The sequence below is a fragment of the Drosophila suzukii genome, chromosome 3 (genome assembly GCF_043229965.1).
Source record: "Drosophila suzukii chromosome 3, CBGP_Dsuzu_IsoJpt1.0, whole genome shotgun sequence".
NCBI lineage: Eukaryota > Metazoa > Arthropoda > Insecta > Diptera > Drosophilidae > Drosophila > Drosophila suzukii.
This window is the reverse complement of record NC_092082.1, coordinates 73,442,346-73,468,630: the sequence shown is the minus strand read 5'-3', so window position 1 is coordinate 73,468,630 and position 26,285 is coordinate 73,442,346. Positions and strand designations below refer to the sequence as shown.

Genomic DNA, 26,285 nt, shown 5'->3' with positions numbered 1-26,285 from the left:
TCTAATGAGCCCTCGAGCAGCCATGGTTGTGCATCCTGTAAAGCGGCGCTAATTGAATTCCGAGTAGGCAAAACTAAGTCCAGCGCCTAATTGCATTACCATTAGCGCGGACCAATGGGGCGGATGGTAAGCGCTGAGCGGTAAATGCCTATCAAACAAGTATACGCACCGATGCCCGAGCCGGCCTCCAGACGCAGAGATCCCCATTCCCAGGCGACGCGCTGTGGCCGCGGATCCGCACAGACGACCATCGTCAGGGTGGCCGACTCTCCTCGCTTCACGGAGACGGTGTGCAGGGATGGATGGAGACGCAGCACCTGGGGGGCACCTGCAAGGACAACGGAAACAAGGTGAAAAATGCATAAAGGAGTCGCGTTTAGTCCGGCCAGGTGACTTTTTAATTGAGTTGGTGTGGCGCAACGCATTCGCCCAGCCGCACTGCCGAAGATAATTATATAGAGTGGCCAAAGGGTGCAGTTCAACCACCCGATGCGGCCGTTTCAATTGCTTTAAGGGTGAACGGAACTTGGATAGGCGAGGAACCTAACACAAATTAGTCCTCACTCTTTCTTTTTCATACATATATGTTTAAAGTGAAATCATTCTGTAAGATTTACAATTTTAAGTTAATCTGTGTGTCGAATTAGATATATTTATTAGAAAGGCGGTAACAAATTTCAACTAAAAATCAAGAATAAAAAAAAATTTTATGAAATAAGAAATAGCATCGTTTTCTAATTTGTTTGATAGATTCTTAAGTAATCATTATAATTTATATACTCAATACTCACAATGTTTAATTTCTGAATTTTATGATACCTAACAATTTTGTATAATGACTAGCCTGTGGAGAGCTTTTCTAAAACATCTGTAAGCTCAAGAAAAATATTTGGTATTGTCAGGCCTTTACAAGGCTTATATATGTGTGGTAGAATTTTTATATATTTAATATTTTTCCTGAATTGTAAGCGTTTAAACCCATTTTGTCAAAGTTTTTGATTACTCAAACATTTAAATATGTAATACATATTATGTATTTGAGGTACATTATTGCCCAGTAATGAAAAAGTGGAGCTTTTCTTTTTTTTTGGCACTCAGTCGCAGTTAGTTAGTTAGTTTGTTAGTAACTTGACACTCTCACACACACAGACACACGTTAATATGTATAGATGTGGCGAGGACTTTTTTCGTGTGCATGTTTATTTTTGTCCATTTTTTTGGTCCCCGGCTCTGCTAAATTGCTCGTGTCCTTGGTTGGTCATAAATTATGTACGTGCTGTGGTATTCAGCACTAAATTTAAATATTTCTTGCTGCTCTTTTTTTTAGAGTTCTTTCTTTTTTGTGCGCCCAGTTTGCTGTCCAGTTTTTCGCCCTCGGCAGTTGCAGCTCCATTTTTTTTCCGCTGGCGCTGCGGTCATAAGTTCATTTTGATTTTGTGTTACGTTTTGGTTTAGTCCGTTGCCCAGTTGCTAGTTGCTAGCCACCGCGAAATTGTATGGTACGGTATGCTATGGTGAAAATGTAAGGGGGAAATCGAAGGGAAAGCGGAAAAGCGGGAAAGGGGGAAGGCGACGAGGAGGTGGCAACGCAAGCGCTTAAAATGTTTTGCAGGCGCTTTCCGGCTGCAGCTTTTAATGGAGTTTTGTTAGTTGTTTTAAGTGTGCATTAGTTGCACGGCAGCCGCACGAGGGGCGGACTTAAATGAGTAGCCCAAGGGGGAATACGTTTGTTTCCCCCCTTTTTTTTTATCCGGTTGCGTTGTCACCTTCTCTGTGGCCATGCTGGCCATCTCCATGACACTGGTCTCCATTTTTAGCCCGGTCTGGGCTAAAATTGACATCGAAAAAAGCAAAGAGAGCCGGGATGCAGATTTATGACCGCAAACATGGACCGTTCCCTTAGCCCGTGATACTCTTTCCATTCCGCTGGCTCCGTTGGCAAATCCACGCCGCAGTGCCTCGCTGGATCCTAGAGGATTCAGTGCGTGTCAGGTGGAGAACATGCAAGTGGCGGACCCTGCCGTGTTGTCGTCATATTTCGTGGCATTGCGGTTTTTATGGCCACACCACACACAGCAGACACAAGCTCTGCAGATAGGAACTCACCCACAACTTGGAGCGACACCGGATCGGATATGGCCACCCGCTCCTGGCCATTGATGTAGCTGGTCGCCCGGCACTCGTACTCGCCCTGGTACTCGTAGGTGACGTTGTCGATGACCAATCTGGACTCCGAGCCCCGCTCCACGTACTTGGATCCGTGGGCCATTCTGGAATGTAAGAAAGAGAAAATTAAAATCATCGTTGTAACTAGAATAAAGAAACTAACAAATGGAAAAAATAATCCTACTTAAATATAATATAATCATGTGATTAATCCAATAAATTTTAAATTCCCCTTTTTATTACCGGGCCTTTTTTATTTTCAATAAAAGTTATAACTTCTTTAAAGAATGAAATAGAATGTAAATTCTGAGTACCACTTTTAGCAAAAAAAATACCTCAAGTCGTTCATATCCTTTGCCAAAAATGGACAGCTTTTTAAAGGCCCTAAAATCAGTTTCGACTGAAGTATGAGAAGTAATTGAACCGCGAATTCTTCAGGAGAGGGGGAACCCTTGGTATAAGTCCGTTTCGGGACAAAATAATTCAATGACGGCAATGTCGACAACATAGATCCTGGTTTTACAACACAAAACCAAGGATTGGTCGTTACCCAGATAGAAAGAGCTTTTTCGTGGAGCAATTGATTATGATTATGCCCGACTAATATACGGATTCCATCTGGCCACGGACCCTGGCCTGGTGCATACTTTGCAGCTCGCTCTTTGAGCTGCTCCCAGTCGGACAAAATGAAACTGATGCATGCAGCAGAGGCCACATTCCTCATCCTCCTCCAAACCCTCCTGTCCCCCTCCACTTTTCCCATGTGTCCTCCGCTGCTGCAATCCTTGCTTGGCAATATTGAAAATTGCGTATGCGTATGAGTTATTTTTCGGTGCAGGCTGCCCGACTCACAGAAAGAGAGCTGGCTCACAGAAATATTTGATACATTTTTAATATGAGAAATGCCTTTCAAGCTGCGAAATGCTCCGGGGTGCCTGGCTCTTCAGTCTGCCCACAGATTCTTTTGAGGGAGCCGCACAAAAGGATGGAAAAAAAAGAACGGTTTAACCAATACATTCATTCGATGGTGCTTAAAGTGGCAGTAAGGATCTTTAAGTCGGTCCTTGGCAAACAGCAATTAAAAGCAATAAATTAGAAAGCCATTCAAATGCAAATCTCCGAAGTCGAAAAAGTTTGGCAAGCGCTGTTCTTTTCGGTTCCACTTCTCGAAGGTCCAGAGAGAGAGAGCGGTGAAATCACGTAAATCAAAGTGACAGGACTTCGTGTCCTGTGTCGTGTCCTTGGGTACCTCATTTGCAAGGCACCCGGCCAAAGGCTGCACTTGCAGCCCAGTCGAAGGACTCCAAGGACACCACCACCTGGGAGGAGAGGAGATTAAGGATGTGCCGAGCATACGTCGCCTGGCCTGTCAGCGGCTCACTTCGTGGCATTGATTTATTACCCGCCAGTTCCAAATGGGCGACTCCCACTGTTTACCCTACACGGCACGCGCCATTTAATTCGGTGGGCGGAAATGGGGGTGAAAGTAGGGGGGGTGTTTGGAGAACATGCGTGGAAATTAGTTTTCAACAATTGACATTTAATTTCTGATAAACACGCGCGCATTCGCTTCATTAAGTCAACACGTCAATGTGTTGCATGTGGCATTCGTTATTAGATGGCGACACCTTCGCATAACAACCACCCATCCCATATCCTAAGTCCCATATATAAGCCCGATCACGATCCGGCGTAGCTCTGTGTATGTTTTATGTTGGCCCAATTGTCTGGGGGCAAGTGCAAACAAATGGAATCACAAAAATCACGTACTTACGTGGCAGCATCAAAGAGCACCGGGGCCAGAAAGAGACGGGTAGATGCCACAGAAAGAGACGGAACGCTATAGACAGTCATATGCATGAGGAGTGTTTCGATTTTTCCCACAGAATTCGCCTGCTTTGCATACTAATGCATATAGCCATCAACGACCAAAGGAGAAACGGAAGGAGCCTAATCCTGCCGGCATTATAGATGGTTTCTTACTACCCTAACGAAAGTCGGCTATATGCGATCGGGTCTGCATGTTAACCAAGAAGTCTTCAAAATCTAAAAATGTGTCATATGTATGAGTACCAACTCTCAATTCAATCCTTATGATTTTAATAATGTTTGACATCCATTACGTTATTATCTTGATTTTCCTTTTTACAAGGCACCTATTAAGATTTCTTTCATTCGGTTATCTTAAATATGATAAATTACAGGGCACCCCACCTTCAGTATGTCAAACAACAGACCTTGTTCCGTGTTGTTTTCCCTTGGCTCAGACAATTTCCGTTGAACAGCTAATTAAAATTACGCAAAATATCATCAGCTTTGTTGGAAATGGGAGTGGAGCCTTCTCAAGAGGAAATGTGCAACAGGAAATGTGCTCCCGTAAGAGGGAAATGCTGTTCCCACAGGCAAGAAGCCTTAAAAAAGGCAACTCCTTACTGGGGGTGCGGAATGTGCTGCTAATTATTGCATAAAGTGCAGGCATTTCTACATCATCTTCATCTTAGGGGCGGGACAAATATTGCGCATACGCAGAATGAACCGCGTTTAATTAGCGCTACCATTCAGCCGACTACAATAACCGGTCACGAGACCAGTAAAGTTTAGAGAAGAGCCACGTATTTAAAGCAAGACCATGGAAGTTTTCCACAAAACCTGGTAGAGCCACCAAAAGTATGCAAGGCAAACTGCCGAAGAACTTCAGTGGGGGCAACCACAAGTTATGCACACCGAGAAAACTGATTTCACAGAATTGGTTTTGGGAAATTGTGAAGTCTTCTTTAAACAAAATTCGATCTAAGAACTCGGGACAAAACACTTATACTTATTGCTGAAAATACAACAAGGTTAATAATGAAAGATCATAATCCCACTTAACAGCGAATTGTGCGAATAAAATATACAAATACATTCTATTTTCGAAAGAGCCTAACCATAAAAACCCACATTTTGATTATTAGAATAAATTGAGCCCTAGATAATCCCCTTCTTAACCGAAACGGTCAAGATTTCAGTGTATTTAAATATATACATGTCGATGGACTCACCTCTGTACCCATTTGAAGGATGGCAGGGGATTACCATCAGCCAGGCACTCGAAGGCGGCAGGACTAAAAAGCGGGGCGGTGGTGAGACGATCCGGGCCAGCTGAAATAATTTTGGGAGGATCTGGTGGGGCAGGAGCGGGAGGAGGGAACAAAAACAGGGCTGGGTGAAAACTTTGTCCAAGGTAAATACTGAGATACGTACATTTCACATCCAACTGCACCGAGAGTTGCTCGGAGGTGCCCACCGAGTTCTGCGCCTGGCAGGTGTACAATCCGGCATCGCGCCGTCCGACGGGACGCAATTGCAGAGTTTCCTGTGGGAGAAGGGAGAAGAAGGAGCAGGAGTTGGATCACCAGGCAATTTAATACAATTACAACATTTCTGCTACACTCCAGATAAATACCCAGCGAGGGAGTCTGAAGCTGGAGCAGGAGCAATTTGGGAACAACATAAACAAGTTGGGTTGCTGCAGCTAAGCTCACCTGCAAGCTGGCTATCTCGGAGCGACCGGCCCGCCGCCAGACGATGCTGGCCGGCGGATTGGCATCGGCCACGCAGCGCAAGACCAGCGCATCCTTGTCCTCCTCCAAGTCGATTTCCGGCGAGCCAATTAGACGGATGCTCGGCGCGTCTGCGAGAAAACAGAAACAGAAACGGAGACGTTCAACTTGGTTAGGCAAAACAAAAACAGCAATTGAAACTACAGAAACAGCAATAGAATGGCAGTCGAGCAAGCAGAGTCAACAAGCTGCTCTGGCTCCTGGCCACGTCCTTTGGGACAAGTCAACTCTTGAATTGCTCAGCAAAACAGGAAATTACAGCAAATTGTTGTTAATTTAATTGTTACAGCTCTCTGTCTCCGATTCGGATTGGGATTGTGATTCCGCTGTTGCTCCGTCTGGGTTTAGTTTGCCCAGCACTTAAAGCCAAATGAAATGAAGGCACTTTAGTGGCCTCCAGTTGAGGATGCAGGTGTATGGTGTATGGGGTATCACAGTTTGCCTATCGTTATCGCAACACTCACATTTCACGTCCAGGCGGGCCTCCACCGCCACCGATTTGGCCGTGTAGGACTCGTGGAAGGCGGCGCACCGCAGGATATCTCCGTGGCGCTCCCGCATTGCAGACACCTGCACCACCGAGGTGGCCGACCAGGTGCGTGGATTATCCGGCTCGGTGGCATTCATTTGCGGGTGGATGGGCGATATCTCCTGGTCGCCTGCGGGGGAGAGCAACAAATGGGAATTAATTAACATTAACAACTACCGCTGGATAACAACTGAAAGAAGGGGTTGTGCTTCAGCCAGCACTTAAAAAATTTAGTTCAAGTTTAAACATGAAAAGATGAACTTTTGGAAGAAATTTAATTTTAAGATACCATAATATGTCAGAAAACTTGTTGAACAATTATATTTTACATTTAAAAGTATACAAATAATGGTTAAGGCTAGTAAGAACTTGAATACAAATGCCTGCGAAAGCTAATTCTGATCTTTATAGACATTTTACTTTTCTATGATTAATAAATAAAGTACTAGTTATATTAAAGAGGTACTTAAAGAATAAAGTACATGCTAACGATTTAACTTGGATGACTCATGATAATTTCTTCTCTGTAAAGCACGCATATCCTCACTTTAAAGTACACACATTTTGTTGTTCGTGGTCAGCAGGAATGCACTTACCCAAAAACCATTTGAGAGTGGCCGGCGGATTGCCGTAGTGCGAGACGCACTTGACCGTCGCCAGGGCGCCGGCGTCTGCGGTGATGTTGTGTCCTGGCGGCACGTGTACCGCCTCGTACTCGAGCCTCGGCCGCTGCGGCGCCACTGCAAACAGAAAGGGAGTGTCCTTGGCAATTAGGTCTCGAGGACTCACGGTGAATTAAGGGACAGTTTGCATGGGCAGACCCCTCAATCGATGCGAGGCACTTACCACGTACGACAAGTCGCACCGGCTGGCTGGTGAGGGCATCCTGGGTGGTGAAGTCACTGGCCGTCACTTGGCACTCCCACAGTCCGTCGTCGAAGTCCAGCGTGGCGGAGCGGATCCACAGGGAGCAGTCGCCGCCAAGCTGCACCGCCGGCGGGTGGAGGTCCAGATGCAGGACGTTCCCATTGTCGCTGCTCGGGATACGTGAGGCCCATTCGTATTTCTTTGTATAGATGCCAACGGGCTGGGGAACAAGGAAATGGATTGAGTTAGTTCCACTCGGAGAAAAAGGGATCACCAAAATGGGTTTGTCTTTATGATATTAAAACTAATCTTGTGATACGGGCTTCATTTGTCTTAACCGTATTCCATTTGTTAATTTTCAATGTGTAAAGAATCCTCTGCAGAAACAATGATTTTAATAATTGTTAAACTTTTCCTTCTTTTCTTCTTCTTCTACTTGTTTTGAGTGAAGTTAGCTGCGCTTGATCTCGATCTATCGATAACACATAGTCCGATACATAAGAAGTTTATAACATGTTCTCACTAGGTCACATTTTTGAAAGGATGTTTGCAAAGCTAAGCTTAATAGTCGAGATAAAGGCTAAATTACTAGTGAAGTACGTGCGAATTTCTGTATCACCCCCAAAAACATAGGTTTTGAAATCATATTTATTTTTCTCTGTGTCGATTGAAGCACGGGACAGGATATGGATAGGAATGAAAACGATGATGGCGTTGAAATGAACTGGGCGTCGTCTACGACATGTTTAGCATGTTTAACTTTTCGATGCAGTCGGGCGACTAATTTGGTCTCCGATTTGGACAAACATACAGAGACAAATCGACGAGCTAATGGACAGGGGGAGGAGCCCAGTAGGTGGCCTTGTCCGAAACCCCCCCCCCCCCCCCCCCCAAATTCCTCCACAACCACTCCACTTTTCCAGCGACCCACCACCACTACGTGTCATTTAACTCCATTTTCAGTCGTCGTTTCAGTCGCTTCTGTCCGTAAATTGGCATTAGTTTGTTTGCTAATTGGAAATTAAATTACAATTAGTGATCTCTGAGCGTGGCATCGTTCGCATTTAAGTATTTATGGGAACTGGCCCCCCAAAAACCCCTGGAACAGAGCTGCCTAATTGCATTTCGGCTTTGAGTGTTGTCTGCGTTGTCCGTGGCATAATGGGTTAAATTAATTGCTACATTGAGTTTGTGCCATGGCCCAAACAATTGCTTAAAGCGAGCATTCAAATTTATTGAAAGAAACCGAAAGGAAATGCAAGTGGATAATCTAATCTATTCTGCCCTGCCATTTTGAAATTCGTTGTTTAAATTTGCGGAAATGGCCACAAATGCATATTGTTTGTCCCAGGCCGATAAAATAAAGTGTGACATGCATTTGACCACCTTGAGATGACGACCGACCAGCCAGCATAAAATACAGTATCTCTGTTTAATAAACAGCTTGCGGCTGGCATGTCTGATGTCTGAGATACCACCGTTCCCACTTGACTCCACTGACCTTAGGCCACAGGGAATAATCAATGCCCACCATGGGTTAAGCTAAGTTTGCGGGCTCTGCGGCAACAAAAGATACGAGCTCAATGGGCGACCGAACTGCCAAACTGCCAGAAAAACAATTTTTAGCTGGGAGATAAAAAATCAAAACCGAACAAATATTTGGCTCTGGCCCATTGAGGCTGCCAATGCTGCCAAAACATTCTCGAATCGATACTCGTATCGGCATAATTCTCCGCATATTCCAACTTCGAAATGGTAACTGCAAGCAACAAAATCGAGGCAAAACTCCGGAGTTTGCCTGGAATAAAAAAAATGTGCGGTGCGATGGCCAAAAATTACATTTATTCAAATGGCTGGAGCTTGGTTGTTGATATCATACTCGAAAATATTCTCCATTTGTGCTTTGGAATTATCAGGAAATGCACTGCACAGAAAACACACACACAGATGAGGCATGGATAGAATTGAAAATTTCTCGACAGACATCCTTTGGCTAAATTAGAATGCAGCTCGTGAATGGACACAACCCCTGACCCCAACCCCTGTTTTCTTTTATTTTTTATTTCGAATTTTTTGGGACAAACGATTCGAAATGTCGCTTCTTATGATAACTACACGTAGAATGTATGGACAGAACTATATGGCCAAATGGAGGAAATTGGGAAACGTTAAGCACAAATAGGAAAAAAGGAGGAAAGTGGAATAAGTATGCAAAAATAAGAAGAATTTTAAATGAAGCCCGAAACAGCAACATCAGCATGTTTGTGTGTGTGTGCGACGCTCGATGCATACAAATGTTGTTTGCCCTAGTCCTTCGTCCTGCGTCCTTTTCGCTTCCTTCAACTTGTTCGAGTGGAGAGACACAAAGCATGTAAACATTTAAGTATGTGATGCAGAGCGAGAGTCTGCGATGCGCAGCATATGAAAAAGGACATTTGAAATGCTTTCTGATTTTTGTCATACAATGGCGAAGGACCCCCCTAAATCCCCCCTCCACTGAGGTCCCTGTGTGCATTTGCATAAGCAACTACCACAACAAGTGGGGATGGGAATGGGAAGTGGGGTCTAGAGACACTGCAGGGAGTGGCAAATAAAAGTTATGCTTCAAACGCACACAATTGCCCTGAATAACAAACGGCCACCACATATTCCCTCTCGCCGTAGCCCGGAGCTGATCCATAATGAGGCCACTTTGGATTGGTATGCAAACGAAGTCGCTCAAGGTCCGGGATCCCACAATCCCATACCGCCCACAATGGCCATAACAAATGGCCAGAACACAACTCTGAGTTAAGGCCACCGGACATAAATATTATATTGAACAGTAAAAACAAGATTATGGTAAAAAACAATAATAAATTAAACAAAAACTTCACATCTTGAGAAATGAATGGTTAAAGCTCCCGTTTTATTTTCTATTCAAATGCAAAACGAAGTGGTTCAGTCGTTCCACAGAAGAAGTAGAAGAAGGAATATTTTGGAATAATTGTTACAATAGCAAATCCATATAAATATAATGAAGCGGACGAAAGAAAGTTCAATGTTAGGGTTTGCTTTAAGGTTTTTAGATTTTTATAAGCTCAAAGAACAAATTGTATTATGGTACTTGTGAAAAAATTCAGGTTCTTCAAAAAAAGTTAGGAAATATTTTTTGCACATATTTTTGAATATTTTTATATTTATCAGGCATTAGTTTTTGTACATTTTTTTTAGCTAGCACGTAAGAGCCTTGAATAAACTGGGCTTACAAAACAAAATTCTGCTATATAAAGTGGCCAACGTGACAAGATAAACCTAATTAATTAAAGCGAAAAATGTTTTTTTTTGCACATAGGATCAACTGAGGGAGAGGGCCAAACAATATTTTCATGTTTGTGCTGGGATGAAATCCAATTGGGGCTATCTGCCCCCCTCCCCAGTCCTCTGCTGTCACGCACTTTCGATTAAAAGTTGCGCCGGCCAGTGTTCTAATCAACGGCGAACAAAGAAAGGCTGTCTGGGGTGCTGTTCCCAGGTCCTGTGACCCCTGACCCCCCGAACTCTGTCCCGCTTCCACGGGCAACTTTCATTATTGACTCGTCCTGGTCAGGGTGTAAATTACATTCGCCACATGTGGAGGCCAAAAGAACAACACTTAATTGAACCGCAGGACGCGCCACGCATATGATATGAGTTTTCTAGCCAGGACACGTCGGTGAGCCTGTTAGTGTTAGTATGCCAGCAAAGTTCGCTTGTTTGTGTGTGTTTGTGTGTTTGTCCGGGACTTTTGGCCAAGTTATGAGTTTAATCAAAATGTTTATAAACTGGCGCGGGGCCATCGATAGATGGGCTCGGTGAGCCGATATAATTACCTTGTTATCCTTTTGCCAGGAGCACGTGCCGCGCTTGTCGATAACTTTGCATGTGAGCAGCGTGTCCTCGGCGGGATTCACCTCCGTGTACTTGGGCTGCTCCGAGAATCGCTGGAAGCCCTCGATTCCTGCAGAGAGAAAAGAGAAAGGGGAGAAAATGGTGAGAAAATGGCGAAGGGTGAATGGAAAAAGTGGAATGCTGGGTCTGTCATTTGCATAAACTACTTCCGCCGAGGGTTTCGCTTCCGGCTCAGCCCGCTGCGCATGTAAGTATGCTACCCTTTCGGAACCCCTTCTATAAAATCGCTGGCTGCATTTGTCACGCCCCCACACCCATACAGCCTCCCCTTAGCCCACACACACACACACCCACAACGCGGGCAATTATGAACGCTTCACGGAATGGCGGCCATTTGCTTATCTTCACAGGAACCCCCTCCTCAGCGTGTGTAAGTGTGTGTGCGCTTCTTTCATTATCATTTGGCCGCTTTCTCCCTTTTTTTATTTTATTTTATTTTTGTACGCGCAGCGGAGAATTTATGTTAATTGCTGGCATGTTGAATATTTTCTCCGCACTTGCACTCAATTACACCAATTACAGGTTGAAAATTACACGCGCTGCTTGCTCAAGATAATGGATGTGGGCCCTGTGGGCTGTGGATGTGGATGTGGCTGAGGGGGCGTGGTCCACAACTTTGGGTTTCCTAATGATAAGGGCGTAAGTACGTAAGGACCCGCTGAGGCCTTCCACTCACCCAACAGCACTGACAAATAATCAAGAGCAGAGGACTTATTAAGAAAACTGTTGTCTTGAAAGGGTCTTTAAGAAATACCTAAGTGTTTGAGACAAATTCCCTTTATTTCTAGAATACTTGTACCTGTAACCATTGTTCCAAAACTAAGATTATAATAAGTATTTAATGCCTTAAAACGTTTTCAAACTCTTAGAAAACTCTTGCAGTCTAAGGATTATCAAGAACCTAGAAATCTTAAAATCATCTTAGTATAAGGAGTACTTAAAAGCTTTGCTTTAAAATAATTTCCATTTCCATGAAATATGTTACATTATTGATTTCTAGATGCTACAATTCGCAACTTAGTATTCTATGTATTAAAATATAAGGGTTAAGAAAAAGGAAATCATTATGCTTCTTGGTTCTTACATTTTTTTAAAACTGATAATAAAATGCTAATTATTTCACAAAAAATATTAGGGATACTTGAATATTGTTGATTCATTCAACCTCCAAAATTTACATTTCATTGTTTTTTCAAAATTATGATACCACAAACTTGTGCGAATAATGGGGGGCACAAACTAGCTTACCAAAGCCCCGAATATATTTTCCTTGAATTTTCTTTCTCTCTGTAAGAAAGCCAGTCAGTTGGTCAGCAGGTCGGGGCTTTGGCTTTGCCTCGATATCAAGAGGTCAAGGATTAATTGAAGCCTTTTGGCTTTTTAATTGCTGTTTGCGTAGCCAATCCGCACTTGTCATCGCTCATGGGCCACAATGGGCCACCGTTGCTTTTCGACTTTTGTTTGGCTGTCAACTTGCGCTTTTCATGCGTGTTTGGGGAGTTTTCCCTGCTATGCGATTGTATATAAATGGGGGTATATAAAAAATACGGCGGGTCTTATTGCGTGTGTTGGCCACACGTGACTGCCGTTAGTCGTCGAGTTTTCGTCTTTTACGCCGCCTTTTTGACCCGCCAAATGCCACAAAAACTGGGCAAACAGGTATGTATATACACAGGTATAAAATGGGTGCATGGGAACATTTACTCACGCAATGATTTATTACGCGTGATTGGCGTGATTGCCACTTTGCTGCCTTATTTCAGGCAGCCCCCTGTTGGTTCCGCTTTTATCGGGTTTCGTATAAAGGGGGCGTTGTATTTCAATTAAACAGCCAACTTTAGAGGTCTGAGTTATACAAACCTTGCTTATGAGACTTGTACTACTTAATTTCTGCGTGACCAAACAGTGGCGGGCCCACTTAATTGAAACGCATTGGAATGCAAAGATTCGCCCCGCCGGAAAACCACTGGCAAACAAAAATAAAGCGATGCCGGAACAGCGAAAGTAAATAATACTGCGAAGCGAAACCGCCGGAGCCTATTTGCAGGGCAAATAAAAATATTAAAAATAAATAAGCAGTAGCAACGAAATTTGAGCCTTGAAGGAAAGTGCCGTCCCAGCTGCGTTCCGTTTCCCCCCCAACCCCTCCTTCAAGGCAAATAGACAAGGATCCGGGTACCGGAGCCAGCTGCGATTGCAGTTTTAGCTGCCCGGGTCCAGGTCCTTGGATCCTTGAAGCCTTGAATCCTTGGCTGTTGGGATGCTTGGATGCCGGGCTTCAAGTGCGTGCCGCTGAGTGCTGCTTATGGGATTGTTTCAGCTCCTGCAGCACGGCTCGTGCCGTGAAGTGGCGTTGTTGTTTGGCCTGCTCCTGGTCCTCCTCCTCGTCCTGTCCGCCTCTCCCCCCTTTTTCTGTCCATGTTTCAAGGGTTTTACGTGCCTGTGCACAGCCAGCAAGGATAACAATTACTCTAGTGGCATGTCCACCATCTAGTACCCCGCTAACTGCTGATGCCCCACAAAGATACCCTACATGGTCAAGCGGTATAATTAAAACAAAATTTTATTTGTTAATAAACCATTAGACATGACAAAATGGTTAAGATAAACTTTAATATGCAAATATGATAGCACAAAATAAATGTCCTAAATCTTTTGTGGCATTTGTAACATTTATAATACCCCTGAAACCCTAATTTACAGGGTATAATGAATTAAGTTCAATGCGATTTTCATTACGATGGCTTGTTTTTCAATTGTTTAGCGGTTAAATAAACGCCTGTTTAAATACATATTTGTGTGTTTTTCCTCGTTTCCTCCCCGCTGTGTGCTTTTCGTGTTGCATGCCGGTCTGAATTTATAGTTTTCCCCAGCGGCCACCGTCCAGTTTCCACTTTTCCGGCTCTTGCCGCTCTCCAATATGTCAGACGCACATTTTGGGGGATCCTCCTCCTGGTCACCATCCCCATCCCAGTACCCCACCCATCCTGATTCCCCCATCCCTCAAGCTGTCTAGTGGCAAGCTGCTTTTGCTGTGCTGCTGCTGTGCTGTTTACTTTTGATGATGCATTGCAGCGTAATAATTTCACGTAGACGTCCACGGCACGCAACAAACGACAAATGGCCAGGGGAACTACAATGCACTGCAAAAAAAAATTGACCTAAGTGGTCACCTTAATGTTAAACACTTTCTCAAATTTATAGAGACAAAATATAACATTTTTACTGGTTTTTATATAATAACTTGTTCATTTGCTTACTAAAATTTGGTAAAATCATCTTTTTTTGATGGTTAATTTGTTTCCAGTGCAGGAAGCGGGTGAAAATCAAATGGGTCAACTGGTCGCGGCCCGGCTCTTAGCATCTGGTCAGTTATAAAATGCTGTTTGGGCTCTTCAGCTGCCGGCCCACAGCGACATTACTCATACGCAACGTGGCCCAGGGACTTTTACCGCCAGCAGTTTAAGCCCAAACCAGCAGCATGAAGAAACTGGCGGAAATTTAAGGAAAATTCCCACCGGCAGTCAAGGTGCTTGGAGCCACACTTATCCACCCATTCACCCACCCAACGAAGGTGCCACACAAAGTCCCCGTTCACCTCACTCACTTCGGCTTTGTCGGCAATCAATGAAAGCAATTTGTGAATCCCTTGTGCAATTCTGCGACATACAAACGAGCTCAAGGACACCCACATCCACACACACACAAGCTCAAAACACCCGGGAGGATGTCCTGGCAAAAAGGTATTGGCAGTGGCGATGAAAAATCTTGTATGCAAATCAAATATGCAAGATGATTTGTAAATTTTTCCAAATGTATTTTATATAAAAACCCAACCAACGAGAACGAGGACCCCCGCAGGAGCCGCAACAACAGGATTCGCCGGCTTAAACTTTTTAAACCTGTTCCGCATCATCGACCCGCTTTTTATCCCTCGGAGGTGCTAAGCAAACATGCAAGCTGTGAGGATTATAAAAAGTAGCAAAGAAAGGAGCCAGGATGAGGATGCGAAAAAGGATAGCCCCGACAAACAGCCACCCCAAAAAAAAAGGGAGGAAGGAAAGGCAACAAACAAATAAGACCCCCCCCATATCCCATTTCTTTGCCTCGCATGTTCGCATGTGCTAAGCTTTTTGTATGTTGCCCCCTCAAAAACCCGACCGCCTACTTAGGCATAATGATATATTTAGCCTGCCAAGTGATTGTTATTTGATATTCAACAGATTTCTGCTCTTCGCCAGACTTTGTGTCTCCCTGGTAGAGGTTAAATCGATGCGTGCTTGTGTTATTTCATGAGTTGGCAAACATCCTCCAACGCTGCGTATGCGTAACGCCTGTCAAGTGGCTCGAGCTGACCGGTCAACTGCATATGGAAACTGATTTGTAAACTGACAAAATAGCCCCAGTCCCTCTTCACAGGATGGCATTTCGGATAGACAATGAATGACACGTTTTGTCGCTTACATTTTTCATATTTTCATAGCTCATTGACTGCCGAGCGAAATGGCTCGGAACGGTTCAACCTGCTTACCCTTGCCCCACTTTTCCCCATACTTTTCCCCCACTTTCTCCCACTTTCCCACTTTCCTTGTTGTTTGACACTCGAAGTTTATGCATTTATTTGTAGCAGGCCGTCGAGTCGTTGATTTATTGTATTGTACTCGCTGCCATTGTAATGTTTGTGTCTGAGTGCCCCACTCGAAGTGTGTGTGTGTGTGCGGGGATTCATATGGCAGTCAAGTGGGCCCTCGAGTTTATGTATGTAATTTTTATATAATTCCTAGGACATGAGGACATGAGGACATGAGGACCCAGGACCTCGAACCGCCTTCAACTGCAGTTGTCGTCGCCAAAGTTTCATTTGGTTTTATGGCCCACTTAGCACCATTAATGTCTATGGCCATCGATCACGAAACTAGGGATTGCGTTTTAAACCCAAAAAGGCTCCCCCAAAACGAACACATCCATAAGCCGGCTCACAAAATATGCAAAAAGGGGTATTTTCAACGTGGGATTTACCTGTCGCATGCAAGGCAATTAGAAGCGAAAAGCGAACTGAAAAGGTCGGCAAAAATTACGAAGAGAAGGTGGTTCAGGTTCCTGATTGGCCGATAAAGCCCCATCGAAATTGTGACAAATACGCGGCGGTAACAATTCATTTAGATAAATCAACAAGAGCCGGACAAATGGAGTCATTACTGACTGACTGACCATTCGTGACCATAAATAAGTCACTTAAAAAGAGGCCTAGCCCAAGATTTAGAATTGGCCTGGTCAGGACTGGAGTTGAAAATCAAGAGACTATTGGACAAACAATGACAACCAATTTCCGGGGGAACTCTCAACCCCCCTCCTTATTAATTTAACTGATTAAATTGCACGTTGCGTGTGGCTGGCACTTTCATTGATTGGCCACCAATCACAAAATTCGGACAGGGAATTTCGCCTGGCCAGAACCACTACCACTTTGTCCGAATTAATGCCGCCTGCCAAAGTTGTAATGTTGATAATCAGAGTCGTCATAATAATAATAATAATCATAGTCAAGGCAAAGGCAAGCGCAAATTGAATAATTTGATTAGGGGTTGCTTGCTGATTGAATGATTGATTGGATTCTGTTGCAGCAGTTTGGCTTGGGATAGGTCATTTCGGGGGCACCCTCTATGAGAACAGTACTCTATTATGCTAACTGGTTGCATAAAATGTGTCCCATCCGGAAGGGATTTCCCCCCTGCTGCCCGTGCTCCCCCATTTTGCATTTTGCCAGGACTTGAGCACGTTGTTCCCATCTTTCAGCTGCTCCACCTCCCCTGGGCGGTTCACTTTGTTGCTCGTCTTTTGCAGGCACTTAATGTGCCTTTCCCACCACCCCCTCACTCCCCTGGAAAACAATGCAGTGGGTACATGGCACATGGAATGACAGGCAGACACAGGCGAATTTCAGCACGGAAGCGGAAGTCATTGTTGTCGCACAAAGGCGAACGCGTCGCAATTATAATAATTTTGATTGCACGCCACCAGCCCCGCCAGCTTGTTATGGTGGTTGATGGTGGTGGTGGTGGTGGTGCAGTGGTGCAGTGGTATCCTGCCTGAATTATACAGCCTTCTGGATGGATGGCATGGGTTGGAAGGACATACCGGGGATGAGGGCCACACGTGCCTCACTTTTGTGTTCGCCAGTCGCTTTTATGGATCTTTTTCTCTTTTTTTTTAATTACGAGTGCTAGACAACGTCTGATGGGAATGGGTAAAAAAAGGAAACCAGGAGAGTGCTGAATTGAGCCACTCTCTATATAGCATCCCCATCACCATCATCATCATCATCTGCTTCGGCTGCCTGACCATCTCCTGTTTGTTGGCAATACCCAACTAATTAGCTACACAAATAAGCAATTAACTGGCTGGGGGGGAGAAGGGGGCAGTTGGTGGTCACTTAATTACACAAATTATTTGCCACAAAAACCTCAAACTCGAAGGCTCCGACTCAAGTGCACTCAAGGACATGCAGCCAACAAAGCAGTCTAGCTGTAATAAGGAGCTATGAATGTGTGAGCTCCTTCCTGTAAAAGGATAGGGGTGTGTGGTTGTCGACGACTTGGTCCTTGGTCAGCAGTTTGACCATCAGAAAGAAAGGAAAACAATTTTCTTGAAAGCTTTGATTTGACTAAGTAAACTGCAAAATCCCGGGGAGCCACAGAGAGAGCGAGTGAGCAAAGGGAGCAAAGGATGCTGCAGAAAGGAGACAACTATCATTTGCTTTTAATTTGACTCGAGGGCGTAATTAAAGAAAAATGCCAAGCCAAGCCAAAGTCCTTTGATTGTCGGCCCGGGGCCTTCTATTGCCGCCTTGCCAGCTTCTTCTGGGCTGGAAATGCAAATCCTTACAGGACCCACTCGCCCCACCAGGGAAACAAACACGGAACACGTAGACGAGATGGATTTGGCAACAGGGAGTGAGGCCAAAAGAGAGAGAGCCGTAATACGTTAATTGTTTTAAGAAAACAGGCTGAGACTGCATGTCTTGAAGGACATAAATCCCGTTTAACCTGACGCTGCAAAGCCAGACACATTGGCACGAAGAGGGCAACCGGAAGAAGGACGAAGGACCAAGGACGAGGGCGGGGTAGAGGACTTGCTGGCACAGTCATCCAGCTAACACATAAATTCTGCTCCTTTATTCCAGTTGCATAACATGTCCTGCGACACCGACAAAAAACACAGTGAAACCACCCGAAGACAGACCGACAGACGTGTTATATATAACGGCAACTTTTGCTGCTGACTTGGCGAGAGAGATGAGTCGTAGATACAGTGATCGACTGGGGATTACTTAGTAAAATTATTAAATAAATAAAAGTTAACTTGATCCTGAACACCCACCTTTTTGTAGATTTTTATAGTATCTAAATACCTTTAACTATCCCATAGTTATAAAATATTATCTGTTTTGAGGTCAATGCAATATTTTAAAGAATTAGAAAACGGGGAATGAAACAGGGTACTATTATGGGTTTAAGTTTTGTCTAAATGTCTAAAGATCACTCAAATAAAGTCCCAAATAATGCTAACTTTCTAAGCCTGAATATAAGCGTGACATCCTCTTCAAGTCTGTTTATGTCATTCCCTAAATTACAAATCTCAAAACCAACTAATTCCCAAACTGATATGCCCTCCTCCATGTCACAAGTAATGTGCATGTGTTAAAAAAAGTGTCAAAAAACTAACAAGTTTAAATAGTGGAAGAGGGACTTCTGCGGGGAAAGGGGAGCTTGCAGCGGCAGACGAAGTTATGCAAAGTCAGCAGAGGACATTGACATGCGAGCAGGTCCTGTGTGTGTTCTCCTGTGTGAGTGTGATTCAATTTGCAGTTGTGGCACTGCAGCCAGGAGCAGAATCACCCACACCAAGGACTCGACAGCCAAATTGCCATATTTCATCTGCGACTTTTATGACTTTTTCTTTTATTTCTCAACACTTTTTAGCAGGTTCCAATTGAAGTTTTCGAAAAGGATACCGCGTGGAACTTTCGCAGAGTCGCAGGTTGATGCCTAGACGAGATTGGCTTCAATATCGCCGACGCACTGGGTGAAGTATTCTTTGGCCAAGCGACACTCCTGGCTGTCCACATAGAATTGGCCAGGACACTTTTGCATGGCATGGATGCGGAGACATATGGTAATCTGTAGGGAGAAGGGGTTGCAGGACTCCTCGATGAACTCAATATCCGGCAGATGGAGGGTGAATCGTCCGCCGTGGGAGGATCGGAACATCTCGCATTTCCGATATGCATCCAAGAGGAAGGCAATCGATTCGTCATGTGGATGGGGTGCCATGCTCTTCAGGTTAATGCGGATATTGGCCAGATCCAGGCGATAGGGTGGATCGATTTCAATGTAGCCGGAGGTTATAAAGTTGCACTCCTCAATGCACTGTCAGTTAAGATCAAATGAAGATATCTGGTACTAGATTTATTTATTACTTTACCATATTTATTGTATAGAGCTCGGCAAAGTTGAATTTTCTATGGGCTGGCAAATGGAGGCTCTTTCTGCACTCTGCATTGCCTTTGTCCAAGCTGGGACGTGTTAGCAGACAGCATCTGATCGATAGATCCTGACAGGATATGTATAAAGTAGTGGGTTGTATCTCAGAGATATTTTTTCTTACATACTGCAGCTCTTTTTCTAGCCAATTTGCAATCTATTTCGCAGTTCATCAGGGAAAAATGCCTCAACAGCAGCTATGTTAAAAGGAAAGCTCTTTAAGATACTCCTTATATCCCTATCCTTTTATCCTACTCACAAAGACCGAGAAGACCAGCGTTCTAAGTGACATTTCAAGCTAAACTGATGCATAAAACTGATTCCATTTCCAAATGATAGGCAATTAAAATACGCTTAATAGACCAGAATGAAATAAATTATACATATTAATCACTTTTTTCGACGCCACCATCTGATACCTGAGGTGAAAAAACGCTCACACCTTCGCCGAGTTATGAAACATCGATGTGTATCCCTCTGACAAAAGTGCAATCCAATTCGGCCACGCCGCAGGACGTCTTGATTAATTGGCTTGGCACGCCATCAGATTACGTATACGTCACGTTGCCCGCCTCAAGGTCGAACGCCGTGAGTTAATAAATTGTTTGGCGTTGTTAACTAAATTTTGATTACCCCAGCGAAGGGCAAGGGTCGACGAAAAGAAGAAGGCGGGGCAACAGCAACACTCTTTTCTTGATTTATTGATATGCTAATTGAGTATTTGCACGTCGCTCGCCTTGGTCCTTTTTTAATGGCCCAAAGAGTGCGTCGGCGTGTTGGTTTCGTTGGCCATTGGAAGTTATGAGCCATGGCACGCCATTTGCATGGCAGCGTGTTGTTCAAATTAATTGTAAATGGTTGTAATTTGCTGTTGCTGGCTGGCCGTTCGCTTTTCGCTTTTACAGTTTAATTGCAGCTTAAGGGGGCGGGCCAGCGAAAGGGGGCGGGGCCGCGAACTTGGACCTTCGAGAGAGCGGCGGGCAGGCTTAATTAATTTATGGCCATGGCCATGGGTCCTGCCCCCCTTTGCACCCCCCTCTTTACCCCCTTAAATACACGTCATTTGAAGTTTGAGCGTGTTTAACGTGACGTATGAGTGATTTATGTTGATGGAGTGCACATTAAGCGATGTTGAGGCAGTTAAACTGCCAAAGGGTCATCAATTGAGTTGATGTGCAAGGACTTAAGTCGAGGCCTTGGCCCTGCCAACCGCCCTACTCCTCATTCTGCATTGTTGCGTGTCCTTGTCGATTCCAAACCCCCCTTTTCGCCCAGTGTCTGTGGGCATGGAAAGCCGCTTAGTTCGCTCTGTGAATCGCCGATGGCTGAATAAATAACATGTTTATGTATAATGAAGATTTTTGTGAATAAATGACTGGGCAAATATTTAAGCCCTCTGCCAACAGGCAAACGAACGTGAATCGGTTGTGTTTTCCCGCTTGGGGACTTTTTCCAGCCTTATTACTTAAGCACAAGTGGGAAATATTAGGTTTTCTGTTTCTGATTTTTGTTGCCTGGCAAGGCTCTGTTTCGTAATGAAATTATTATGCTTATGTGGCCTACTCTTTTAGTTCGGTACATTAAATGTGTGGGTTAATTTGCATGATAAAAGAAATAAATTACATTTTAGTTTAAGAAAATAGAAAAAAGCTATATAATCATTCTTATTATTTTATTAAAAAAAACCATATAATTAAATTTAGCTTTTAGTCTTTCTTTAATCTTATGATTGCATTTTAATGAAATTTCATCAAATATTAAGTATAATTTATTTTACGAAAAAGAGTATTACCTATTTTTAGTGGCCTTCCTGGCATTTTTCCCTCCCCAAGTGCTGGTTAGTTTTGCACGCAATTTAATTATATCTACAGGATCTTCCCCTTGCCACCGAGCGAACCATGGTTGTGTGTCGAAATTAGTAGGAAATTGTTAATGCGATAACACATTTTGCCAGAGTGTGCGCCATGTAAAGCTTCTTTTGGCCCGGTTGCCTGGCATCCGTGCAAGAAAGGGCCCACCGGAGTGTGGGTATTTATTTATTGTGCCAAAACAGATTTAAGGTAAGTCCGACTTTAAGCAAAGGAACTTCGTTGGCTAGAGAATAGTGGGAGGGGGGTTTCTGAATTCAGGACTCAGGATTCGGGGGCGGGTGCGAAACGCCAGGACATGGCACATAAATCGTTGGCAGCTCACGAGAAAGTAGAGCTCCTAGAGCTGAACACACGTTAGCAAGTGAGAAATTCCATTGAAAATGCATTTGTGGCGAACGTCGTGGTTGGCCAGGCCAAAATGGGGGGGAAAGTGGTGGGATTTGGTTGGCAGCTAAATTAAAGACGCAACTCACGTGGTTGCTAGCCAAAAAGTGGGAGGGGCGGGAAGCTGTCGTCTTCGCCCCCCGCACATAAATCAGTTTTAAATGCGTATAAATAAATTGGCCAGCAGGTGGATGGGTGGATGGGTGGATAGGTGGGTGGTGCACTCCCAGCCAAACTAGTGCGGCCAAGAGAGGTCACGGTCTCGTGGTCTCTGGGTCGCCACAAGCACAACTCCCGGCTTAATCCAAACACTTCGTTTTGACAATTTATGCGCGCAGATTGCCAAGAGGGTGTAGAACAAGGGGCGGACGGGCGGATGTGTCGCCATGTTTGTCTTGTATCTTGGCTGCTTAGCAGAGACTTGGTTATTTATTCAAGCTTTGGAAGCACTGAAGAAAACTAAGTTCACTTTGGTGATTCTGATAAAGAAAATGGTATAAAACAAAATGGGATTATGAGAAAATGTTTCTAATCGGTTTCAACTATGATAATAGCCATGTTTAAAAATGAAAAGTTTCGACTAACTGAATATATTTTTTTAACAAGTTATTACAATTTAAACATATACATAAGTCAGAATGAGGAATGTCATACCCCGTTGAGCTCGTTGTTTGATTTCCAACCGATTTGCATCCCAACCTGAAAATTTTTAATTTTTGCCATTTTTCGCAAAAAAGTGATGCAACCCCTACAAAAATTGAGAAAATTGGTCAAAAAATTAATTTTCCTAAAAGTGATGAGGATTGTTAGCATATTTAGCAAGCTGCTCAAAACAGTCGGTCTTTTAGCTGTACCCCTTGATTTGGCTGAACTACGATGCAAAAACCGAAGAAAAATGTCGCATTTTTGACCAAAATCTAAATTTTGTATTTTTGACAAAAATTTTAACCCTTTTTTCGCCATAAAAATTCAGTTTTTTGATTGCCATAACAAAAGTATAAGTCAGAATGAGGAATGTCATACCTCGTTGAGCTCGTTGTTTAATTTCCAATCGATTTGCATTATAACCTGAAAATTTTTCATTTTGGTAATTTTTTGCAAAAGTGATGCAAAAATTGAGAAAACTGGTAAAAAAAAAAATTATCCTAAAAGTGATAAGGATTGTTAGCATATTTAGCAAGCTGCTCAAAACAGTCGGTCTTTTCGCTGTACGCCTTGATTTGGCTGAACTACGATGGAAAAACCGGAAAAAATGTCGAATTTTTGACAAAAATCTGAATTTTGTATTTTTGACAAAAATGTTAACCCTTTTTCGCCATAAAAATGCAGTTTTTTAACTGCCATAACAAAAATATAAGTCAGAATGAGGAATGTCATACCTCGTTGAGCTCGTCGTTTAATTTCCAATCGATTGGCATTTCAACCTGAAAATTTTTAATTTTTGCCATTTTTCGAACAAAAGATATGAAACTCCTAAAAAAATTGAGAAAATTCGTCAAAAAATAAATTTTCCAAAAAGTGATGAGGATCGTTAGCATATTTAGCAAGCTGTTCAAAACAGTCGGTCTTTTAGCTGTACGCCTTCATTTGGCTGAACTACGATGGAAAAACCGGAAAAAAATGTCGAATTTTTGACAAATATCTGAATTTTATATTTTTGACAAAAATGTTAACCCTTTTTTCGACATAAAAATGCAGTTTTTTGGCTGCCATAACAAAAATATAAGTCAGAATGAGGAATGTCATACCTCGTTGAGCTCGTCGTTTAATTTCCAATCGACTGGCATTTCAACCCGAAATTGTTTAATTTTTGACATTTTTCGCAAAAAAGTGATGCAACCCCTACAAAAATTGAGAAAATTGGTCAAAAAATTAATTTTCCTAAAAGTGATGAGGATTGTTAGCATATTTAGCAAGCTGCTCAAAACAGTCGGTCTTTTAGCTGTACCCCTTGATTTGGCTGAACTACGATGCAAAAACCGAAGAAAAATGTCGCATTTTTGACCAAAATCTAAATTTTGTATTTTTGACAAAAATTTTAACCCTTTTTTCGCCATAAAAATTCAGTTTTTTGATTGCCATAACAAAAGTATAAGTCAGAATGAGGAATGTCATACCTCGTTGAGCTCGTTGTTTAATTTCCAATCGATTTGCATTATAACCTGAAAATTTTTCATTTTGGTAATTTTTTGCAAAAGTGATGCAAAAATTGAGAAAACTGGTAAAAAAAAAAATTATCCTAAAAGTGATAAGGATTGTTAGCATATTTAGCAAGCTGCTCAAAACAGTCGGTCTTTTCGCTGTACGCCTTGATTTGGCTGAACTACGATGGAAAAACCGGAAAAAATGTCGAATTTTTGACAAAAATCTGAATTTTGTATTTTTGACAAAAATGTTAACCCTTTTTCGCCATAAAAATGCAGTTTTTTAACTGCCATAACAAAAATATAAGTCAGAATGAGGAATGTCATACCTCGTTGAGCTCGTCGTTTAATTTCCAATCGATTGGCATTTCAACCTGAAAATTTTTAATTTTTGCCATTTTTCGAACAAAAGATATGAAACTCCTAAAAAAATTGAGAAAATTCGTCAAAAAATAAATTTTCCAAAAAGTGATGAGGATCGTTAGCATATTTAGCAAGCTGTTCAAAACAGTCGGTCTTTTAGCTGTACGCCTTCATTTGGCTGAACTACGATGGAAAAACCGGAAAAAAATGTCGAATTTTTGACAAATATCTGAATTTTATATTTTTGACAAAAATGTTAACCCTTTTTTCGACATAAAAATGCAGTTTTTTGGCTGCCATAACAAAAATATAAGTCAGAATGAGGAATGTCATACCTCGTTGAGCTCGTCGTTTAATTTCCAATCGACTGGCATTTCAACCCGAAATTGTTTAATTTTTGACATTTTTCGCAAAAAAGTGATGCAAACCCTACAAAAATTGAGAAAATTGGTCAAAAAATAAATTTTCCAAAAAGTGATGAGGATCGTTAGCATATTTAGCAAGCTGTTCAAAACAGTCGGTCTTTTAGCTGTACGCCTTCATTTGGCTGAACTACGATGGAAAAACCGGAAAAAAATGTCGAATTTTTGACAAAAATCTGAATTTTGTATTTTTGACAAAAATTTTAACCCTTTTTTCGCCATAAAAATTCAGTTTTTTGGCTGCCATAACAAAAAATATAAGTCAGAATGAGGAATGTCGTACCCTAAAATTTACAGCCTTCATATGACCATAAAATACTACAATTTGTGGATTGGATTCTGGTAAAAACGAAAAAAAATGTATAGTCTGCTTATTCTTAAATAAGAAAGATTCCTTAAATAGTTAAGAAACTAAAATCAGTTTAATTCCTGATAACACATGTTTAGCTGAGATACAAAAAGTTAATTATAATGTTGCATTGGGGCCTGAATATTATTTTTACTCGTGTAGATTCTTCCTTTGAGCTTCTCATCCACTTGGCTGCGTTTAATCAAAGAAATTTTCGTTGCAAAATTAAACTAATGTACTTTGTAACCATTTTCGTCTTTTTTTTGGCAGCACAATATTTGCTCTTTCGCTGCCGAACATCCGAAGAGCCTTAGTGAAATTTCATAGTCTAATTTTGGGCGCAAATTAAATTTTAATTACGGGCCCTTTCCGCTTCCTCTTCCCCGTCATCGTCCTTTTTCCGCTCGTGGATGGCTTTTTGCAGCTCGATTGGCTTAATTGGAAACGCTCCCTGCACAGGATACGTGTGTGTGGGTGTGCGGGTGTGTGTGTGTGGGTGTGGGTGTGGGTGTGGGTGTGCGAGTGTGTGTGGGCAGGCACTTTGATGCCTTTGACAACATTTGTGTGCTGGGTAACTGTAACGGTACGCGGAACGGGTCATTAATTTTTAACCCTTGCCCCCTGGCCATATTTCCACTCGTGGCAAACAAGATTAAACCATTGCCATTTCCTCCTGGCACGCAGACATTTGGGCGCCCCACCGATATAACAAATATATGCAGCGGAAAAGTTGTACTTTCATACGCAATCCGTAACCAGAAACCAACAGGCAAAAAATAACGCAATTACCCGCTTTTGCCTGTTTGTACACGAAATGATAAGTAAGCCACAGACAGATAGTTTTTGCACATGTTTGGGTTGCATTTCATTGGGTTTTTGCTTAGGAGCTCTCACTTCAGGAATTCGAAATTAAAGTAATTTCATTTGGTTGCCGGAAAAACATTAGATATTGGTTTTGTATTTTGTTTTTTTTTTAGCAAGCAGGTTAATTGCCAGCTCTACTTTTGTAAGTCTCATTCGCCTGCATTGCTTTTAATCAACTTTTTTATTGAATTAAACAAATTTGTTTCTAATTTGGGACACGGCAGCTAGAGAGCAAACATCGCTGGGCCCTC

The 26,285-nt window shown here is 42.8% G+C and overlaps 2 protein-coding genes across 2 annotated transcripts in view; both read right to left on the bottom strand.

The window, feature by feature from the left end:
• LOC118876762 (uncharacterized) overlaps window positions 1–26,285 on the bottom strand; it is a 92,111-nt gene that overhangs the window by 8,722 nt on the left and 57,104 nt on the right. The window contains 9 exon segments of the mRNA XM_036817569.3: window positions 170–328; window positions 2,107–2,270; window positions 5,208–5,328; window positions 5,410–5,521; window positions 5,691–5,839; window positions 6,233–6,427; window positions 6,894–7,037; window positions 7,144–7,384; window positions 11,016–11,143. Coding sequence (XP_036673464.3) covers window positions 170–328; window positions 2,107–2,270; window positions 5,208–5,328; window positions 5,410–5,521; window positions 5,691–5,839; window positions 6,233–6,427; window positions 6,894–7,037; window positions 7,144–7,384; window positions 11,016–11,143 — 1,413 coding nt within the window.
• Obp85a (Odorant-binding protein 85a) lies at window positions 19,044–19,929 on the bottom strand. Its single transcript, XM_070996561.1, has 3 exons — window positions 19,897–19,929; window positions 19,579–19,707; window positions 19,044–19,523 (listed from the first exon to the last, which is right to left on the bottom strand). Exons 1-3 carry the CDS (start codon window positions 19,927–19,929, stop codon window positions 19,143–19,145), a joined length of 543 nt encoding a protein of 180 aa, XP_070852662.1. The 3' UTR covers window positions 19,044–19,142.